The following is a 22,998-nucleotide window of genomic DNA, read 5'->3' on the forward strand; positions in this document are numbered from 1 at the left end:
ATTTTTGCCGGGGTAAAACGAATACATGAAACCTTTATTACCCACAAGGCCGAGCAGCAACAGAGAAAAGACACCTTCAGAATAATTCCTTTCTTCTCCTGGTTTACTGGTCAGATCACACCCTCTCCCGACCCCCCTCCCCCACCCCACGCTTCTTTTACAAGTTCCTGGGCCAGTCATGTCAGGGTCACTGCCTAATCACATTAGGGCTTGATCAAAGTTGCAAGAGCAGGAGGGAGAGCAGGAGAACCTCATTTCTCACAGTGTGGGGATTAAACCTCCAGTAACATCTCCGGATGGTCGGCAGCGCGCCACGTCCCACAGGTCCCACAGGCCCCACAAAGGGCTTCCGCTGAGTGGTGGGCGGTGGACAGGCTGCTCAACCTGTTGTAATCTGGAAGATAGAATACAGAGGGCAAATCCCGGCTCCATGTGCTGGGCCAAGATAGATGATCGGACGGATTAAATATAAAATAAAATACAGGGAATAAATCACTGCTGCGGATGTCTCTGAGGTCGGTGATCAAATGATCTTAACTTTCCAGCATGGGGAGACTGTTGGAGCAGTAGTTCCCAGACACACATATCAATATTTCACAGGAGGAGTTAGCATATTTAAGATTGTTTGAATTCTACCCGAATCCCCAGATTTACAGTGATACATTTCCAGATATGCATTTTCCCATGATCATTTTGATTGATCTGCTACATTATTCGGCTTTTGAAAAAAATCTGAAGAACCCATTCAATGGGAAATTCCCACCAAACAATAAATAATGTCAAAACTTGTTAGAGCTGCAGTATTCATATTTTAGCCAATGTCCAATTTTCATGGTCCTCTAGGTGGATTTAAATATTGATATGTTTTATTTTTGTGAAATATTCCATGTAATTAGTTTCGACCAGAAGAGTTTATCAATTTTCGAATTCTTTATCAATACTTGTTCTGATTTAGGACAAAAACGTCACAGTTTGTAAGTGTTCTTCAACAATCAAGCACTCATTCAAATACAAAAAACTTGAACAACATTTTCAAACATCATGTTTATCTGAAACCGAAGTTTATTCAAAACAGAAGTAGACAATTATGGCCTATGGTAATTGCTGTATATATATATATATATATATATATACATATATATATATATATATATATATTGCTGTGTGGCAGTAACATTTGACTTGTCCCTGCTGGCCTTTACGCTCACTGCCCGCCTGGAACATCAAAGCCAGGCAAGAGAAGCTCTCCATTATTCGGTCTTCACAAAGCATTTAAACTTCTGTTTTTGCGCTGCCTGACGGTTCTGAGCAACTGCAGCTTTTTGGTTTGATCATTTTCTCTCTGTCTCTGTGAATCTGAAATAGAAATTACACGACTTGCCTTGGGAGAGAATAACAATGCCTCCCACCACTTTTCCATTATATGATCATGTCCTTTCTCTTTCCTTATACATTATGGAATAATACATTCTATTGTGAAGTTGACCTTTACTAATAATCAGAGCGTAAACAAGCAAAGAACTCTATTATCAGCTACACATCAATGATAATAAAAATATCCGCTGAGAAGGTTGCATAGTTAGAATTAGGAGGCTGGTAACTTCCTAGATTTCTATCGGCAATGGCAATTATATCCACTTCTGCACATTGATGGATCTGCTTCTTGTTTCTCCCAGTGCCCCATGTGAGTGTTGTCCCTTATCTCAGCACAACATTGTTTGCCAGTGGCTGCCAAAACATTTACAAATGACCGTTGTTATTTGTACAGCCATTTTCTTTGGTTAGGTTTAACCAAAAACAATCTTGCAAAGGAACAATTGTAATCATGCAACAGCTGTCTTCCACGTCAACCCGTTCTGACTCCCAATGTGTCTCATACGCAGCTCGGTCAGCGCTGCTCGCTGGCTCACATTTAGCGTGCGTTTACTATGCACCGGGTTTGCAACCAACACACTTGCATCCTTCTTGCTCAGTGTAACGTTCAAGATAGTCTCTTCACAGGGCCAGCAGGGAGGCGGTGAATGTGTTAAAAATAAATTTAAAAAAGCTTTTTCATGTCTCGTGAAACAAAAACTAAACGTTGACATTTAGTCACTTCACCCTAATAATCATGTTAACCATGTTGACTAAGTTCACATCAAACAGGCTCTTTTCCTAAACCTAACTCTGGTTATGTTGCCTCATGATGCAATAACACCATTATGTTACTTCCTCGTTTAGGAAGAGAGAGCCATGGTCCAAACTTCCCAGTCCTAACTCACCACCAATTCAACCACAAGAAACAAACAGGAGGTTGTTTTCGGCATTTAAACAAAGGACCTGTTGTTTTATTTGTGAACACAGCCCCACTTCGGAATAGACTGACACGTAGCTAGTTAGTCAAATCGGTTTCTAATCAAGAAAAAAATCTATTACATTATAATTGTATAATACTACAGTGCTAAACTCTCAATTGTGTCCTCTGTTTCTAACTGTCTATTTGTAAAGTTCAGTTGCAGTCTCATTTTATGACCAGCAATTTCTTTGTGAGCTCTTTTGTGACAAGATGAATAAAGCGATAGAGCACAGTGAAGTGCAGCACAACCTTCTATCAGTCATCAAAATAAACTAAAGTTTTGATTTCCCCTGCAGGTCCATGTGATGCTGATGATACAGGACGACAAGCCACCAAACGTGTGCAATAAATGAGTTATCTGTCAGTTCATGTGAATTCATGTTTACCTGACTTGGTGTCTAATAAGTCACTGTGACCCCAAACTGGACAAGAACTCAAGGACAACAATGTATCATTTTTATTCTTCCAGACGAAAGGCCCCAAACATAGCAAGTTACAGCCGGTGCTCCTCTACTGTAGGCCGAGTAGGTTGTGTGGTGTTCACACTATCTTCGGACCTGGGAAATGTCAAATCTATTTTATTATGAAGAAAATCAAGTTTTAACATCTTAGAGTTTTATACAGTTGTATACCTAAACCCTTGCCAGGAAAAAACTTAGTATTTCTCTCTTTACTATACCAACGGGGTAAAATGAAAATGACAAAATATATGTTTTATATCCTAATGATTCCAATCTTTAGTTATTTGTTCACTGTTTAAAGTATATATAGTATATTTACTATAAAGCAGGGCGAGGCAACCTTAGGCATGTGTTCTTTTTGAGTTTTTGGGAAATGTTGAAGTGCCCCCTCATCCTCATGCTAAATGACCTCTTACACAGCCAATGGCAGTTGTGCAGCCAGTTATTTACGGTAGCTTGATTGATTTTTTCTCCAATGATTTTAAATCAGATGTGGATGTTTTTATATGGTTTTCAGCCATCTTGTATAGTGCGCTTATATATATGCTGATAATGGGAGAAAAATATATATATTTTTAATGTTGCTATACATACAAATTTATATATATATATATATGATGGAAGCAAATTACAGATCCGTTGATGTGTTGTCATAATAAAAGTAATGCAAACTTTCATGATGATGTGGTTCACTGATTTACAATCAAATAAATAAATGGTTCTTCATATCAATACAAGGTTGATGACTCCTGGTATATAGGTCACATGGCAGTTTAAACAAAGCTACATATGGTTTAATTAAAACACACAATGGTGCACATACGGTCCATTGCTGCTACGGTTGTTGTTTTTTTTAGGGGGGGGGGGGTTGCTTGTGTTTATACCCTTTGGTATCAGCTTCAAAAACAATACATGGGCTGTTTGCTATGTGGCTGATAAAAAAACAACCTCTCTCACCTATCAGCAGGAAGAGAGGCTCAATGTTTATGCAGTTAAATAGACTTGTGAAACATTTCAGCAAATCTGAAAGCCAACTGTTTAGCAAACCAATGAGTCTGACTATCTGGATGGTTAATTAAATCAGTGTCATCTCTAGTTTAACCCTATTCCACTGGGATTAAACTGTACATATTGGGTATGAGTATGGCAAGTGCGTATTAAAACTAATCCACTTGCAGTACCTGACTCCATTCAGAAAACCCTCTGAATGTGTAGTGACATTTCTCTATGGAAAAATAATAAAGGGCGGTATTCTTGGTAGTAATTTTTTTTACATCCCTTGGCAGTGAGCTTAAAAATTAATTTCAGACACTGCCTACTTGTCACAATGACAAGGCAGAGCAAGACATTTTAACTTTCACAGTATGATTTCTTGCTCTGCTTATAGTGACAGGAATATTTGTATGATAGTGTTGCACACTAACGAGGAACAGCCCTCAAAGTTGGAAAGAGATTATGGCACTGTCAACAGCCAGAAGTAAACACCACTGCCATTTCAATCAACATCCAGACTTCAGCCTCCATTTAGAGCACATATATGCCAGGGATGTCATTTTACCTTAGATATGGAAATGTTTCACAATCCTTATGGGACTAAAAACTGTCTAGTTCAACTTGCCACACTGCACACCTGGGAATGCCATTCAAATACCAATAACCTTATTTTGGTTCCATGCACGTCTGTAACAACAATGCTGCAAAGTGCTGTTTGTTTGGCTAAATTGGGGTGGTGGTGTTGGATAGTCCTGGCTGTCCAGGCCTGACTAATTTCTTTCATATCTGTCAGTTATAGTACATCTCCCAGAGACATCTAGCAAATCAGAGTGGATGTAAAGGTTTTGCTTCATATTGTGGAGTCATGCAAGAAGAAAAAACTGACATCCACGTTTTGGCTTAATGAATAGATGCTCCAGAAGAGACCACATGTTAACTGCAGGCTGACAATCTGAATACCTAAAATGTTCAGGGTTTGAATTTGTCTCCTCAGATAGATTGTTACCACTGTCTTTTGGGCTCTTACCTTTTGTAGTTTACTGCTCTGCTGAATGTGTTTACTTATCCGTGGGAAGCACAATCAAGGGGAAATTGCATGTTCATGGCGCAGATAACACAGACTGGACACCAGCAGGAGACACTTTTACTGAGGCCAATTTATCTCAGAAGCAAACTGTCACCTAGTCTTTCAGTGCATGTATTCTCTAGATAACACTGTCTTTCTGGGTTTACCGATTTCAGCAATAATCCTTAAGGATATCACACAGGTGAATTTTGCCTTTTGAAGTTTGTTGGTACCGCCAACTAAGATCTCTACGCCAGTATTCTGTAATGATGCAGCTGGTGTAACACAGGAGGCGATCATGCCTCATAACAAGCTCACAGTACCCACAAAAAGGCAGATCCTTTACAATAAAAATGAGGCTGCAGTCTTTGCATTTAGGGTCGGCTGTAGCTCATGGGGGAGAGTGGTCGTCCCGTAACCACAAGGTACCCGGTTCGATCCCCGCTCTCCCCATAGTTGCATGTCCTTGAGCAAGAAACTGAACCCCCTGATGCTTCACTGCAGCCCACTGCTCCTTAATAACTAAGGATGGGTCAGATGCAGAGAATAATTTCCCCACGGGGATCCAATACAAGTGTACATTTATTTTTCTTTCTTTATAAAAATGAAGTCTCCAGAGAAGGCAGAAACCTAACTAGCTTCCACATACAGGGAAAGGACCTCAAACAGTCCTTCTTTTGCTCTGCTTTTCACTCTTTTGTCCACAAACCACCAGTCTAATGAGATGCTAATCCTGGCATCTTATGGTGGTGTTTGGAGGGGTGAGGGTTTTATTTATTCAGTGGCATCTACTCTGTAAACAGGCGATGTCTGGTGAGATCAGGCCATAGTCGTGCATAACCTGCATCAGAAAGAGGCACGGTTAAAGGTGACTTCTTCTGAGTATCATCATAAGATCTATCAGGATCAGTTCTGATTCATTTTTAACATCATAACTGAATAATAAGAGTTGAAAGTTCAATGATTCAGAGGCATAACAAAGAAAACCAGCTTTGTTGTGGTCATACTGAAAAGAATCTTTGATGAATAAAATTCATGTCGACACTTTGCCCTTATTGTTATTCTGGTCAACGTTAATTGGCCTAATAATTATCTGTAATGTATTGATTAAATCACTTTTCAAAGCTCTCAACCGTAGATATTTTTCTAAGCGGCTCCATAAGAGCTGCTGACTTACTTGCAAGCTGAGTCAAGCAGCAAGGAAATTAAGCAAATAATGGCTTGATTTGGAGCACTTGAGCCTCATACAGCAGGTGGAAACAAGGGGGGAGGCTCTAAGGCTGCTCTCACGCCAGCTGGTCCTGAAGCAGGGCTGCAGCCAATCTCACTGACCGCTCTGTTTCCTACTGAGCTTTTCCAGCCGAAGGAACTGTGCCAAGAGGTGTGGCAACTCTCTCTTCAAATCACCTTCTTTTCCAGGCTTTACGAGGCTCTCTCCGGTTATTATCGCAACATAATCATGCCCACTACATCTATCGATTTGCAGCCAAATGGTATCCTTGGGCGAAGCGTGCCAAGAGAGATATGGTGACACCAATTAGATAACACTGATATTCAAATACACAATGGATGTAGGTGGGGTTGGTGAGAGTCTCCGACTTACTTGGCTTACAGTGAAGGTAATTTGGTAATTTGTCCAGTTGTCCCAGAAGTCCCTCAATGTCATGCTAATTAATTATTTATCATTACCTAAACGCACTAATTAATTGTCAGTTTAAGGGCATGCTTTTACGGAAGACATGTTCAATCTGTCTCTGGGGATAACTTTCATCATGGTATACATACCAATTATTTATTAAAATCCTGCTAATTCTTTTTGGAGCTGAAGTAGTGAAGGTCAGAGAGGAAGAAAAAAATGCACAGTGATTTGTGAGTGAAGCCCACTGACATTTATCCCTTCCGTGGACTTTCAAGATCTGTTTAGAAAGATGCCGTTGCCCCCTTTCCTCATTCTCAAAGTGAATGTCAAGAACAGGCGTAAACAGCGATGTCATACCTCATTACTGGTCATATTTATTCTAAGGAGATGCCCTTATCACAGTGATTTGTAATTAAATGGATGAGACAATTTCGAAAAGATCTGTCATTTTCTCATTCCAAGTTCTTGGGGGGTGGGGTGTGTGTGGGGGGTTGGGGGTTGGGGTGTGTGTGTGTGTGTGGGGGGGCGGGGGGGTTAATGGATGAGCTATTTGTCTTTTCCAGCCATGATGCATGATAAATGCTTTTCATCTCATTGTAAGATCAGACAATCACAGTTTGAGTGGGTTTAATTATAGAAGCCTCCTATGAGTTGGCATTAAACTACAGATGCAAGCAGACATCTGGTAATAATTGGCACATTAAGAAAGGGTCTGTGGCATTTTACAGATGTTCCTGTGCACTGTGTTCCTGTTTCAAACTCATTTTGAGATGACATCGAAAGTGCAAGAAACTGTAACTAGGAACTCAAACCTCCCATTTTCAAATGCTCCGTCTGATGTTAAGGGCATCATCGGCAGGATCTTAAAACATAGCAAAAAAGAAAATCAACAAAAAAAAGGTTAATGTTTACTCATTAATAACGTTAGAGTACAGACTTCTATGCCAAAGTCTGAACTTGTGAAATGACCGTGAAATTAAACACACTGATCAACAAACGGCTCCCTGAGAAGGTTAAACAGGTCCTTATTGTTCTACAATGTCCATGTTGTTTTGGCCCTACGTGTCTCATAAATATAAGCATTTTATGTTGTCTAAGTAAAATCTAGGACAGTGGGCTATTAATGTCCAAGGGACTCCTCTCCTGGGGCAACAGTGTTAATCGGAGCAATAGGTCTCCTTCCTGCTGGATCAATGTCAGCACAAATTTCAGATTGCTTTCCTGATGTGCGCCAAGTTATCTGTGATTCAACTTTAATAGGTTATTGAACGGAGCCAGCATTTAGGGAGCAGGGCCGTATTTCACGTTATTGACAATCAAATGCACACAACTTTCTCATTAGCATGCATTAGGAAAAAACTGAATTAATCTTGACTACACCATTGGGGAACATGACGAGAGTTACACGCTTGTTTAAACAAACATGGCGAACAGTTACTCGGCATCACGCGATAGGGGGGACATGAGGAATGTAGGTAAATGCAGCCTGACATACGGTACACTGGACAAAAAGCTCCCGTGTTAACTGAAGGAGAAGCATCGGAAGAAAAAAAGGGTGAGCAGAAACAATATTTCATTCTAAAAATAAAGGAAACATTGCATTATACATATATAATGATAAAGCAATCCACAATATCATCTTTAATGTTGCAAGACCTCAGTGCATTGTGGCTCTGCTCACTATCATCATGGTTTTCAGCATGAATGCCACTTCAAAGATTTGTAGTGCATACATTTCATATCTCTGTTATGCAGGGCAAAAGAGGTCTAGATGTTTCACATTTATTTGACCAATACATTCGTATCAATTTGAAGAAAACTGTGTAATGGACAGTCATCCATTTTCATATTCTTTACAATTACACTGGAGAGCACACACACACACACACACACACACACACACACACACACACACACGTACACAGCTATGCAAATAGTCGGTCCAAATGATTTGAGGACATACGATGGGCGTGACTCTCCAGCTTTAAGCAAGCTCATTATACTGTAATGCATTTGCTCTGACAATTCTTAACCGATATGCAGCGCTTGAATAACAAAATGAGTGGTGGCAATTTAAACTGGCTGCGCTAAATCAGATGACATTTCACTGCACCTGAAGGTCAAGTGTTTTTGTCAACATGGACAGAGCCTGACGACTAGGCTGCCAACATCAGGTGAACGATATACAGTACATGTATTACTCAAACAGGAAGTGCACATAACACTTCTGAGAGGAGGAAATGGTAGATTTACAGTTATAGTTTAGGTTTACATGTAGAATGACAATATTCATATGCCTGTATTTTAGGCTTGTGTAAGTTAAAGTGTTAAACAATAAAGAAAAGAACAAATACATTAACGTTGTATTGGCGTTTTTTATGATAGAAAACTGTTCTTTTCTCCTGGCATACATTGAGTAATTTATGTCAGGTATTTACAATCAGTATTAACATTGCTCTGGAGAAATAAGAGTCTTTGGTGCATTTGATGCTGACCCAACCTCGAAGCCATTTGACAAATCATTGAACGCATCTCCCAAGAGAAAGCTACAAGGTATACCGAAGCTCTGTAAAGGTGGTTTACACCACAGTCATAGTTTCAGACAAAATATCGCACCTGTCATGACATCTCAGTGTTGATGTACTACGGTTCAAACCTTGTTTGCATAACTGTATCCGACAGTAAAGTAGCCGGAGAGGGGAAAAGAGAAAAGGGATGTTTAAAAGCATGTACTTTATGTCAACCATATCTCATGCAAAGGCATATAAATAGAAAGAAAGAAATGTACACTTTTTTTTATCCCCGTGGGGAAATTCTTCTCTGCATTTGACCAATCCTTAGTTATTAAGGAGCAGTGGGCTGCAGTGAAGCACCCGGGGAGCAACTGAGGGTTCAGTGTCCTGCTCAAGGGCACTTCAACATGCAACTATGGGGAGAGCGGGGATCGAACAGGCTACCTTGTCCACTCTCCCCATGAGCTACAGTCGACATATCCCGATCTTTTAGCGTGCCATTGGATCGCATTTCAGTTTTTTTCCCACGGGTCATTTATATGCTACTTTTTATACGTCATATATATGCCACAGGGTTAATGTTAAAACCATGCGTTATTGTAAATTGGTCGGAGTTATGTTGAGGCACGAAACCACTTAGTTAGGTTTAGGAATAACATCAAGGTCTGGCTTAAAATAACTTTATTAACTAAGTCAAATATGTGCGTTTACAACATAAATGCAGAAAAAAGGTCTCTTGCTTAGCTTCAAAGTTATGTGTTTGTTTGACCCATGTAACTCCACACCCATCCACCAAAGCAGTCTCTCTCACATTAAATATGTTACTTGTTAATGGCTCATCATAGTTATGTGAATGCGTTTGTATTGCACTCACTACGGACTACATGGCGATTAAATTACATGCAAAAAGCAAATATAATGCATGCAAGAAAAGCACGAAGATTGCACTCAATATTACTTAAAATGATTCTATCATTCATACAGCATTTAGTGAAAGCGGGCTGGTTGTGTGTGGTAACAAAGTCCAAAAAGCAGCACGGGGCACAGGCAAGTATTTGACATTCGACATAATACAGACTAAGGGCCTCGTGTCCAGCCAAGCAGACAGACGAGGCCTTCATATTTCGACTATGCCAGGGGTAAATATTCACTATGACATTTGTGTTGTATGCTATTTCCATCGGCTGATTTCTACCCAACTGACATTTTCATCCAAGTCACACTGGCTATGATTTCTACATTTCAAATCTATTTAAAATATTGAATATACACAAGGAGTGGAAACACTGAAACATATTGTAAGGTGTTCATGGTGTTCTTGCAGTGAAGACCAGTTATAACACCTCTCTGGCTCAGTCCCACCCGAAGAGTTTGAGTTCATTTTTCTGGGCTTTTTGCCATGACAACTTTAGTTGTTTCTGCCTTATTTTAATGACCTTTAGTTTAGAAAATATATATATATATTCTAGTTAGTTTTACCTCAATTTGGAAATTAACAAGTAACAAACCGAAAAGCACTCTGCTGTATTTTAACTTTGGTTCAAGCTTGGCTCAGTATATCTTTTGAAGTTTCCACATAATCTGGGAGACATCCCTGATTTAACAGTCACCACAGCTCTCTCTCTTGTATTCTGCAGACTTCCCACCACAGCAGCTCTTTTGAAGCATGGCATTACACTGCTGGCTAACCGCTTTTCTCTCGATCAAGCTAGTTATTGTATTGTTAGCTATCCTTTTGGCATCTATGCCATTCAAATGTTGTAACACATCTTTATTGCGACAGTTGAGATATGTTTTGAGACTTTTCTTTTCATTCAAATTCACAAACTGCTGCCAGGAGACATTAGGCACTTAATGTTGATACTTTCTGGTATGAACTTAAAATGATCCCACACACTGATTTGAAACCTCTAAATTGGTGGCTGAAATCCATCACCTCAAACGACCGCTTCTTCTGTGAATAACGTGATACATTCAAATTCATTCTGTGCAGCTCATTAAGATAAGGAATTTAAGATAAATAATTAGTTTGAATAAACAATATAAGTTAAGTTGCAAATAAAACTATTGCAAGGTGTCTCTATTTTTTTGTCCACCTCCTCCATGTTCTATCTCTCCCAAAGCAATTAAACCATACGAGCGAGGGGAATGAAGAAGCACGAACCCATTATGTGGCGGTGGCCTAAAAGCAAGCTTGGTTAATTTTTCAGAAGAATTTCCACTAATGTATTCAGAGACTGGGAAACATGACAAAATAAAAAGCTCACTTTGGCAGCTAAGAAGAAAAGTGTGTCGAAAGTGTGCGTCATCCTGAACGGAGAGTGTTATTCATCATCAACAATAATAAAAAATACCCAAATAAAAAAGTGGATGTGCAAATGGTGCTTTAAGTTTAAGTCTACTATATTTTTGAGAAGACATGTATATCCACTACTTAATAATGATAATGATTTAAACATAAATTAAAGTTTTTCCCCGAAAGAAACACACTGCTAATATTTATGAGTTCTTTTAACAATGACACCAGCATTGTGGGCAGTGCTTTGAGTCAGGTTGAGGTGTATTTGTTTGATGGGGTCGCTGGAGGCAAATGAAACCTTTCAAACTCATAATACAGACCCACATTTTAAATGCCACAACAATTTATTAGCACAGTTGATGTGGAGAACATGTGCAATATGGAACTTGAGGAGAAGCTTACATACATGTCATTGCCCCTAAGACGCGGCAACACACTTTTCATTTGCAAGCGCTAATTCAAATTCAGTAATCTTTGAGTTTGTTAAATTTCTGAGTAATCTAATCAGGCCCAAGGGTGCAATCTCCATCAAAAGTCCCCTTTGCTCTTTATTAGGTGGATCCTAATTCAGACGGTGCTGTTTTGGAGAAGCCCCCGCCCCCATCCGGACAAAGTCCAAGCTGTGAGTCATCTTGTGTTGCTCGATTATTTCAGCGCCCTTTGGGAAAAAGGTAGACCGTCTATATAGATTGATTTGGGCTGGATATATACGCTAAAACAAACAGATATCTTGCTCTAAAGATCACATTCTTCACCAACTCTGGCGGCATTAACAAATGCAGCTGATACTGGGTCCAAAACACAGACACAAGATAATTAGTCACACCAAACTTGGAGTAGGAAGGGCAGGGAAGCAATCTGACTGAAGGATGTATTGATCTGCAGAGATGGAGGGGCCCCCAGTCAGGAGTCATGATCAATCATGCGAGCTAACTCTCTCAATCTGTGATGAAACCTGTGTGTTTGTATGGGGACGCATTGCATCTACACCATACACACACTAAATATGCATGCATGCCTGTGTGTGTGTGTGTGTGTGTGTGTGTGTGTGCAGCCACATTAACACTACCAACAGTTTGGTTAATATAAAAGAGAAAGAGACAAATGTCTGTGTGAGTAAAAGACTCCCAGGGGTCAGTGGAGGGGGCTTTGGTGGTACCACAACATCCGAAGCCTTTATCATTGAGTTAAAAGCCATCTCTGAGCCGGAGAGTCCTCCCATCAAACCGAGCGCTCCAAACCGTGGCACAGTGAGAGCTTTAAAACCGGCTCAGGGAGTGATAAAAAAGGTAAATCTTCCCAAATATAAACTGTTTGCATATTGGTGTTATCCAGTGGCTGGTCACAGGTGGGTTTCATCTGATTAGACAGTGGTGATGCATATCAGGCGGTGCAGCCGACCAATTGCACTGTAATTCATCTTCCTCTGATAGAAGGATGAGGAGGATAAGGTGGGGAAGGAGTGCATTGGGACTGAAGTGGATCGTAAAAGCTGTAGTCCTCCCTTAAGCCTTAAAACATATGGGATCAATGTTTAGTTATTTATTTTTGCATTTTGCAAGAAGGGTAAAATAACAAGAAAAAGACAAGAAAGTGTTTGTTTTGTTTCTGGGTTGTGGGGGTGTAATAATGCTGAGTTAGGCCTCCAGGGTTGGGTGTGTGGATCAGATATCAGACAGCATGCTAAGCTGCAGGGACACCCACGGCAGTGGAACTGTAGACGGCTAATTGACAGGCTGTTGGAGACGAAGCAGGTCCAGATAGCCAGTCACTTTCACGCTCCCACACCAGGGAGAAGGCGGGCAGCAAGGCAGAGTGCGAGTGTGTACTCGTGGGTGCGTATGCTGTCAAGGGGCGTGTGCAAACCCACTGGGGAGGTGGATGTCACTCTCACAGTCATCTGCACATGCAGACGGGCCATTTCACACAAATATATCTTCAGACACACACACATACTCACAAATCTATCTATATATCTATATATATAGAACTGAGAATGAGAGCCTGGGCTTGTTTCACAGGACTCGCAAACAACCACAGGGATGTATTTATCATGGTTGCAGGGACGATCACACTTATTTCTACAGATGTTCGAAAACCACTAACTGAGTAAGAGACTGACAAGTGGTGAGACCTGAAAGTTAAATAAAAAACTGCGCATGGCTTCAGCACGGGAGGAAAATATTGAACTTGGTTTTCAAAAGAAGTAAAGTTGGGTCACATGTGGCATGTTTGGTGACTCATCTTGGTGTGATAGCAAATCAAAGTCTGTACCTTTCTGCTAACAACCCAATAGGTACAATTCACACGTGTAACGCAATGCTACTCTATGTGCAGTCTTCTAGGTGTAAGTGCATGCTCTACCCACCGCTCTTTATCATCAATTTGCTTTTCATACTTAGGCTGTGTGTATGTGCTGTATGTCCTTTTCTCATGGTATTTTATTTTTTTGATTAACCACCCTTATTGAAAACAACTTGTCCTTTTTGTCCCTTTTTTGTGCCATTTGTTCACAGTATTGATTTACAATGTGGTTTAAGATTTAATCCCAGTATGAAGGACAGGCGGGGGGTTGAACATCATCTATAGTTTACACTGTAAAACTTTTAATTATCTATAAAACACACTATGGGGACTTCAATCAGTGTAATGACAGATCGCAGGTGTAGAGCCTCTCAGTTGCGTCCCCGTTAACCCAGATTTTTATAGCTCATCTCACATGCCACCCTATAGCTGTTTAGTTATCTCCATGAATATATGCAGAAGGGATCTGTCCTTGCTGAGAGCAGAATCTGATAATGCAGCAGCAAACACAGCTGAGAGTCAGAGCAAACCAATTCAGAGCTCTGTTTAAAAAAAGCCAAAGGGCTCGCTGCTCATCTCTGCGACAGCACAACACAATAGATGAACAATTATTCAGTGTTAGACTGGAAGAAAAATAATCTATTTATTCATGGCTGGTTGAATTAGCTTTATCTTCTGTGATTAATCCAAGTCAATAATGTAATCTTTAATTATAAAGAATGGCCTTATTACTGATGTCAAATAATCACGCCGGTCCACAATGCTGAAAAGGGGAAAACAAATTTCTCTGCTACGTGATTATGTATTTTCCTGCCATAAATTAGAGCACCCGGACAATTTAGTTTGGGCCCTGAGACTTGTATTTATTTAAATCTTTTAAAACAGTGAATTCACAGAAGCCAATTAATGGTTGTCTGTGATAAACTAATAACTTAAAATGGAAGGAAAAAAATTATAATTGTGTCCTTTGTGATTCAAGCATTTTATAGCAGACATTTGAGACAGTGGATTTTGGCTAAATTTACCATTAAAATGTAATGATAAACTATTATGTATGTTCTGTTCTGTTAATTATGAGCAATTACTTGTTCAATAAAACAAATTACTAACCAGAGGTCTATTGCACAAAACAGTGTACAGAACATTGTATTTTTACAGAAGAAGCTTAAATGACGGAAATTATTTCAATTGTATTTCATCGTGCATTTTTCCCAAGAGCCCCAAATCCATGTAGCTATTATCAAAATGAAACATCTGGAGCTCCCGGGAAAATCAATCGAAAGAAAACACATTACAAGAAGCCGATCCTGAAGGAGGGCCCCATGAGACAACGAATAATGGCTGATGTGCGCAAGAGACTTTTGCATGTGTGCGCATGTAGCTCTGTATATGCTTATGTGTGATTAATAGCACACCACCTGTAGTAATGGTTTCCTGGCTGGAACAAATGATGAGCGATTTGTAGTTACAAAACACACAGTCACAGAAGCAGGAGCAGAGGAGTGAACGCGTGTGACTGGGTTTGTGCTCTCCTGCCGGGTCCCACAGCTCCCAGTCCTCCCTCCCAATGAACTCACAGTTTTGTTCCCCATCAGGAGTCGGAGTAAGTGATTTGTCATGCGTGGAGGCAGCAAGTAGCCTGTAACAAATCTAACTGACAGCCCCCGAAAATGCAGATCACATAGCCGACAGAGAGGAAACAGCAGCTTCAGGAATTTTCAACAGGATCTCAATCTGTGATGAAGTCGCCTAGTGTCCAAAGAGAGCTACAGGACGCCTTCATAGACTGACACGGGACAGACATTTCCAAGATGTCAGAATTGTGCGCTAATTAATGGACTCAGGAAGGACTGCGTGTCATAGGACATTGTCGTCAAACGTACTAGAAGCACATTATCAACTTTTAGTCATGTTGCTGCTTCAGACTGCATTTCGTCAAACTCTTCAGGTCCCCCGAGGAGCAAGACATTTCCTTTTGCCTGATAGAACAAATGAGAATTGGTTTTGGAGATGGATCCATTCTCAAGATCCAACTGGATCCATGTGGGCTGTCTTAAAGACAACAAAGGCAAATTAATACATCAATACGCTATTAGAGATTCCAAATGAGAAGCAGTGAAATGTCATTATTTCTTTGGTGTAATTTGACACATCAGAGGTAATGTAGTGCCATCCATGTAATAATACAGAATCTTTAGGTCTCAGGAAGGTGAGCATATCAATGTTCAACATACCCTATTAAGACTTGACACCCACACTTTATCATCTCTAAAGCAATTGCATATTTCTATTCCTGCAGGAGAGATGGGGAAATCCATCTCCTGCAAGGACAGTGCCTTTAATAAATAGTGCATAGAACACAGGCACAAACTCTCCCTCTTTCACCTGATCTCTCCCTCTCTTTCTTTCCCTCTCTTTCTTTCCCTCTCTCCCTCTCACACACACACACACGCACGCATGCACACATACTCCCTCTCTCATGGAAATTGTTTCATTGCTTTTAGTCAATCTGGCTAATGCAAAAATCATGTATGTCTGTCTTTAAATATTTAATCTTAACAGCAGCGAGATTGAAATACAACGTTGAAGAAGCATTACTCCTTCCCTCCTGATAGGTACAAGAGCTCAGCGAGAAAGGCAGCGAGAGAGGCAGCTGCTCTGCAATGTCAGAAAGAGAGAGCGACAGGGAGAGATGGAAGAGAGAGGAAGAGGAGACTACTATATTCAATGACAATTTTGTTGCCATGCACTCTCAGCTGCTGGAGCTGGAAGCAGCATTCAAGCACAGTTTGCTTTCGAAAAGTATACAACCACATACGACAGCTGCCTGCTTCTCTTCTTCGGCAGCAGCCTTTGTTCTTTTGACATAATGGATTCTGGAAACAGGCTGAAACACACGGCTGGAGAAAAGCACTGTTGCTGCTTAGAACTTCGTGAGAAGAAATACAGCTCGACGACTGAGACAAAGTCATGAATCTTGCATACGGAAATGTATCGTGGGAACCACATGGCCCCTGGAGATGAGTACACGCAGAATTTCAATTTCTCTTTCCTTGAAGTATTCATTTTTGCTTTTATGCTCATCGGTAGTTTTGTGTGAACAGGACGAGTCTCGTAAAGTTGCGTTTGTGTGATTCCTAAAATGTGAAACTGTTACTCTACTTGTTTTGTTCAAAAAGTTTTGATAAAGACAACACATCACGATTAAGTAATATATTAAGAGTCTGACAAAGACAGAAGTTTGAGAAACTTTTTCACTCACCACAGAGAAGTCCTCGACTGAACAGTTCTGTCCACTGAAATTGCAGCTCTTGAGCATCTCTTCTAACTGATGTCCTGTCCTGTTGAAGATGTCCTGCATGTCAGGGGCGGGATACATTAAATCAGTAGGTTTGTGCCCATCCTTGTTTTTGGGGGGCAGTCCTGTCAAGTTTGCCAGGTGGTAGATGTCGGCATCGGTGAGCGCAGAGAAGCGAAAGCGGTTGATATTGCAGATGGTCACAGCGGGGAAAACCATCTCTTGGCTCGCCTCCTCATTCAGAGCCGTCACATGAGGGTGCTCCAGGTAAGAGATGGCACACTTAGCCGCATGGTACAGAAACAGTGCCAGGGAAGTCAGAAAGGCAAGAGCCCAAATAGTCTGCCGGATGCCCAGGCGACCGGAGACAAAGATGTGGTTAATCCCATGAAGAGAGCAGGAGTTAGCAAATCCGGCCAAGTCCTTAGCCGGAGGTGTGCAGCTCTCCTCGATCAGGCTCTCCTTGTCCCCATCCTGCTTGCTTTTCTGCTTCTCATCCTCCTCTGCAAATTTGATTTTGCAAACAAATTCGATAGGCATGGGGGCAGCCAGGTCTGCGTTTTGTTTTTGTTTTTAATGGCAGCTATCAGCCCCGGATCACTTCTCTTCTACTTCCTTGGCTTTTGTCCTCTGAGCAGGAAGCAACTCCAGAAAGGAAAGAAAAAGACAGGAGAGAGTTTGTTGCTGCTGCTGCTGCCGTTGCCGTTGCTGCCTCTGCTGTGACTGATAGTGCTGCTGCTGCTTCTGCCGCCACCGCTCCCAGTGACTAGAGCGCTGCTGCTGTGCTGCTACTGCTCTGAACGCTTGTCTCACTACTTGATCAGCTCACACAGTCTCGCTTATCAGCAGTAATACAGCTGTCAAATAAATAAAAAAAACACCCTTGCACACTGCCTCCGACCCACAGATGAAAATGCAGCATTTTCAGTCGGACTAAAATAGGCACAGTGGACTTAATAATTCATGAGAAGGTAACATTGTGATTATTTCCTCCTCACTGGCGTGAGTCGCAACTTCCCCCGGTCATCCCAGCGCTTCCATCAGACAGCCCCCCTCCTGCCTAATCCTCTTGTTTGGAAGGCTCTTCTAAATGTTGACCTGAATAAAGTTGGTGTCAAAGGTTGTTCTGCCAAACATCCGGTGTTTCAATGCACCGCAGGAGGTCAGCGCGTTTTAATGACACCCCCAATAAGGTCTCTAGAGAATGCCTAATTGGAACGATAATGATAATAATGAGGAGTGCGAGTAGTGGAATTGAGCACAAGCGACTCCTGGCAATCAATTTTGTCTTTGCAACAAAAAAGTAAAAGACTATTGATTGAACAAACGTGTTTGTCAGAGATTAAGAGAGGCAGTGCAACAGTGTTGTCTTATCAGAAACTAAGGGTAGCATCACAAGACTCCTGTATGAATTTGAATGAGTGAAAGCCTCCTGAACCGGACCCCGATGCTGCTAAAGATGTTGAAATAAAGTATTGATCTGCCTCCGACCCTATCCTTTACAGTGTGTGTCTTAGTGCTGTTAATGGCCTTTTTCCAAATTGCCAAACAAAATTATGCAAATTCCAGGCTGAAAAGGGAGAGCCCTAATGCATGTTATTCCCCTTTAAATGGAATTAGTCATGCGGGTCACATTCACATCACAAGGGGCTGGGACCTCGAGAGAAAAGGCATATTTAAAAGGGAGTTGAACCGCAAACACATGCCGAGTCAAATCCGAGAGAGCATCAGAAATGCACAATAAAGGGTAAAAAAGACCTTTCTTAAGGATGTTGACCTTTGAAATATCTTAATTTTTTTAAATCATATTTGTTGTAAATAAAAGGAACATTTCAGCATAATCAAACACTAACTGATAAGATTAATCAGATCTAAATCAGATACATATTGTGAAACTATTCTCTTTTGGTGGTTAACAATCAGCATCTCCTTTAAGGACAAAACAATGTAACGACAAATATCGCCAGCCCTTTTTCCTGTATGTTTTTTTGTCATTGCAGTGACTCAGACATTTTCTTTTTATGCTTTATTTTATCGTAGGATTGCATTTTGATGGTAAGATAAACAGAGATTTCTTCGATATTGCCTTTACTTGTTGGAAGTGAAGCATCCATGGTTTAGCTAAGCCTCTGCCAGGCACCGAGGTCTGCTAACCACAGAGTGTTTTATGTAGTCACTCCCAGAGGATGCTGGGCTTATTTACAGTCTCACAGAGGAAATGAAAGCTCACAGTCCACGCCATGACTAAATACCAAATGTGAATAAAAAACACGCAGGCACATCTGGCACATGAAAACTGTTCAAGGAGTGCATGGCATTATGTTTGTTTGTCAGAGCCAATAACCCTCCAAAACCGAGGCCTGTTTCGTGTTTGATGCCCTAAAAATGACATACAATGGTTTAAATGTCGCTGACATTCATGTTATCTTTCACACTGATAATCATGTCTCATTTTGGTAGAGAATACTATACTATAATTTAGTACAAATATATTAGCAATTTTGGAGGGTTTCAAGGTCACTTCTAACACAAGTAATGTGAATTAAATCCTTTACAGTTTATGATTGCCATGATCCAAATGCTTTTTCCCTTTTTCAAATGCAAGGCTCATCTAAAATATGCTTGAAGGGCTTTAAAATGGGTGGATAAGTAAAAATGGAAGGTATAACTGGGGGATGTGGACGGATGATGAGAACGGGGCCGGCTGATCTCATCCAAAAGCTCTGGCTATTGGACGTCTCTGTGGTCAGTTGCTGCTGTGATGTAAACTGCAGTTTGGGCATTTAAGACAGATTCAGCTCTCTGTCCAAATGTCAAAGAGGATGGTTTAGGCCAGACATGCTTATATTAAAATCAAAAGAAAATGTAATATGATTAATATATGTTCTTTGTTTGTAGATATTTCAGATCTTCAAATTCAACATGTTTTAAAAACACAATATAAGGCATTTAATTATTTAGTGAAAACAACACAGGGAAGAGCGAAACAAAGATGGAAACTACAAAGCTTAAAATGTAACGATATTTGGCAATAACAGATAATAAGCCTTGCAAACTCTGTTCTTATAGTTTTATTGGAAAGTGCTTTCCCTGGAGGACTCTTTGTGTATCAATAGAGCATACAGTATATGTTGATCTATTAATCAAAAGTCATACAAATTCATTATAGTAGTCAAGGCAAAACTTTCTGAAGAAAAGTGTGTGTTTGCGTTGGTTAAAAGAAAATGTCTGTGCATATCATGGAACTTAAAATCCTTGATTAACCAGCTCCAATTGTGAGGCCAGTCTTATGGGGTAATGGTTGGATAATATTTGTTAACCATTATACATTATAGCTAAATTGTGGTTTGACCACCAGAGCTTTTACCTGCAGGAACCTAAGCCTTCAAACTGCAGCGAGCAACTGAACTTCATCATCAGCCAGGAAACCGACTTTCCTCAAGTCTCCTAAAGAGGAATTAGCCAAACACCGTGCACCGCTGTGAGCTGGAGCAACATTGTGTGCATAAAGAGTTGTGAGACAAACATGGAAAATACAATGTGAGGCAGCAAAACTAGCTAAACATGGTAATATGGACACCGTGTTTGAATTCAATTCAATCAAGGGACGGTCCTTAAGTTAGAAGAGGAGAAAGGAAGAAGGATTCTGCTTTTAGGTTCTACGGCAATGAATGACACTGACAGTGCTCTCCACATCTATCAATTAAGAGTCAATTTTCCTGTGAGTTACATTTTTATATTATGAGATAAAGGAGGCTTGTGGTAACAAGTTGATGCATGTTTGTGACTGTGGAAGCTGTAGTACTGCGAACAGTTTCTACATTTTTTTAGTGTTCAAAAATAGAGCTTCTCACTCTTGCAAGCAAGCACACTAAGAAGGGTTTTTCAATTAAAACTCAAAATGGTCCAGTTACTACTGGTCAAGGTGGGTAGTGCTGCTTTGGTTCGACCAGAGAAACGGTCTCAGACGCGGTCTGTGGTCAGAAAATAGCAGCTGTCACCTCTCTCACAATGTTGTTCCCTCCAGCACACTGTCAATGCATGGTAAGTTATCAATTAAAAAGTTTTAAACTGCATCTGAGCATTTTCATCTGCTGAGGAAGATTGTGACACGCAGTTGAAGGCTCTGGATTATAGTGACCTTCAGATATTTTTTATCAAACCTGAGTTGATAACATAATTCATAAACTGATGTAACATTTGTTCCAACAAGCTTTGTCTATAAATATGGATTTGAATGTTTAAGAAAATGTATTGTAGAGATTGAGACACATTTCACCGTCACTTGAACAAGCAGAGTGAGTTTTTGTGTTGGAAAATTAAACAAACACAAATGTGCAGGTCTGAAGTGATTTCTTTTATGTATTTGTTATAATGTTTGTACATTAAATGGATTGCCAGTTAAACATTATTATTATAAACTCTATTTCTACAAATTGATCACCCGACACTGCTAAATTGGAGTTGTTATTTTGTATATAAGGCCTGTGCTGTTTCTTTCAATCTCCTTTCAATATAAAAACAAATGAAAAACCGCTGACTGTACAGCAATTCAGTCCCGAAAATGCAGCCATGAGACAGGTTTACTGATAGATTTGACATAAACATTTTTAGACTTGCAAGTGTGTAATTTCTATTTGACAGGTATTAATGTGTCCATGACTAATAATGAAGACTCATGCAACAGAGGCTGCAGTGGCCCCCGCAGTTACACAGGCAGGTATCTGCGGTCAACAGAGAACATGGCTCTGAGGAACTGGCAGGGGAAATGTCATATTTCCATAAAAGCCATAAAATATTGTATTTCTTGTTTTTCTCGATGTTTCATATTTGAAGGCGGCAGACAGCAGGCTGATATTTTATCTCCCCCCTCCCCCCTTGAGCTAATAACAGAGATCTCCACTGAGTTAGAGGAACCTTTAGATTACACTTTTACAATCTAATAAGGACATGTAATCACTTATGTCTGTGTTCACAAAGCTTTTCATTGTAGTGTTTTCTCTGCTTCTCTATCTGATGACTAGAGCACACCTTTGCATGTTATAAAATTACAATTTACTTAAAAGCACATGTTTGAAGTGTGTTTCCAATGTTTCATATGCACCTTCTTCAATCAATACAATGAATGTAATACTCAACGTCATAGCTTTCATATGGATGTACCTGTGCTGGGGAGAGCTTTGTTCACTGAAGGCTATCGAGTATAATTATGTTGTGATGGAAATTTCTGCAGTTTCTGAGACTCAGTTGTTTGAGCTTTAGCAAAGCAAATGTGTCTTGTTCACGAGAAATGTATGCACACCAAGATGTGCATAATAAATAAGCCACGATAAAGAACTCTGCAAGAAGCTATCTCCATCACCATGTAAGCTGTAAATGTCATTCACAGGGGACGGCATCCATGCCCCCTACAGACCATTTTTATTATCCGGCCTCTCTGATCTGCACGTGTGACACGGTAGTGACCCATCAACACCCTCCCACTGTCCTCATCGGTCTGTTTGATGGTCATATTGGCACCAAATCCCCAAAAGATCCAACTTTCAGGGACAGTCATTCTGAATGCAAAATTGCCAGTAAAGTATCAAAGTATCGTCTAGTCGCAGGTCGACGAGTCGCGGTCAATTCAAAGTCAGTTCAAGCGTGTCATAGTATATGTAACTATATTGGCTATATTATATTGTTACATGTAACCATTTGCTTTTTCTCAATGACTGTTCTGGTTTGTCATCACAAACTGAAGGATGTCCCCAAGATTTCACATAAAGCAGCCAAAATTGTAATTTGCTTAAACTTACCTCCTGTGACACGGGGATGCACAGTTGTCACAAACTCCAACGAGCTGCTTTACTGTCCCACCTTTCAGCTGAAAGTGCAGGACATAAGAAGGACTGGGTTCGCTGTAAATGACTGGAATCACTGAACTATAGTTCACATGAGGAACCTTGCTATAGGTATACCTATTTCAAGGTTCCTCATGTCCGCTGTAATGTGAGTTGTTAGCGTGTGCTTGCTGTTAGGGCTGTGTACGGTTACGACTCATCTAGCTATCTATATTTACACAGCAATAATTGGTTTGTGTGGCAAACT

The 22,998-nt window shown here is 40.4% G+C and overlaps 1 protein-coding gene across 2 annotated transcripts in view; it reads right to left on the reverse strand.

The window, feature by feature from the left end:
• The window catches only part of asic4a (acid-sensing (proton-gated) ion channel family member 4a), a 73,094-nt gene extending 55,396 nt beyond the window's left edge, over positions 1–17,698 (reverse strand). Inside the window, exon 1 of one of the 2 annotated variants that reach the window (XM_034562282.1) lies at positions 16,873–17,654. In XM_034562282.1, coding sequence (XP_034418173.1) covers positions 16,873–17,448 — 576 coding nt within the window. In that variant the 5' untranslated portion in view covers positions 17,449–17,654. Of the gene's footprint in view, positions 1–16,872 lie in introns of both variants that reach the window. The other variant, XM_034562281.1, reaches the window with a different exon arrangement.
• Positions 17,699–22,998: the final 5,300 nt, after the last annotated feature.

Source organism: Cyclopterus lumpus, chromosome 21 (genome assembly GCF_009769545.1).
Source record: "Cyclopterus lumpus isolate fCycLum1 chromosome 21, fCycLum1.pri, whole genome shotgun sequence".
NCBI classification, from domain to species: Eukaryota; Metazoa; Chordata; class Actinopteri; order Perciformes; family Cyclopteridae; genus Cyclopterus; species Cyclopterus lumpus.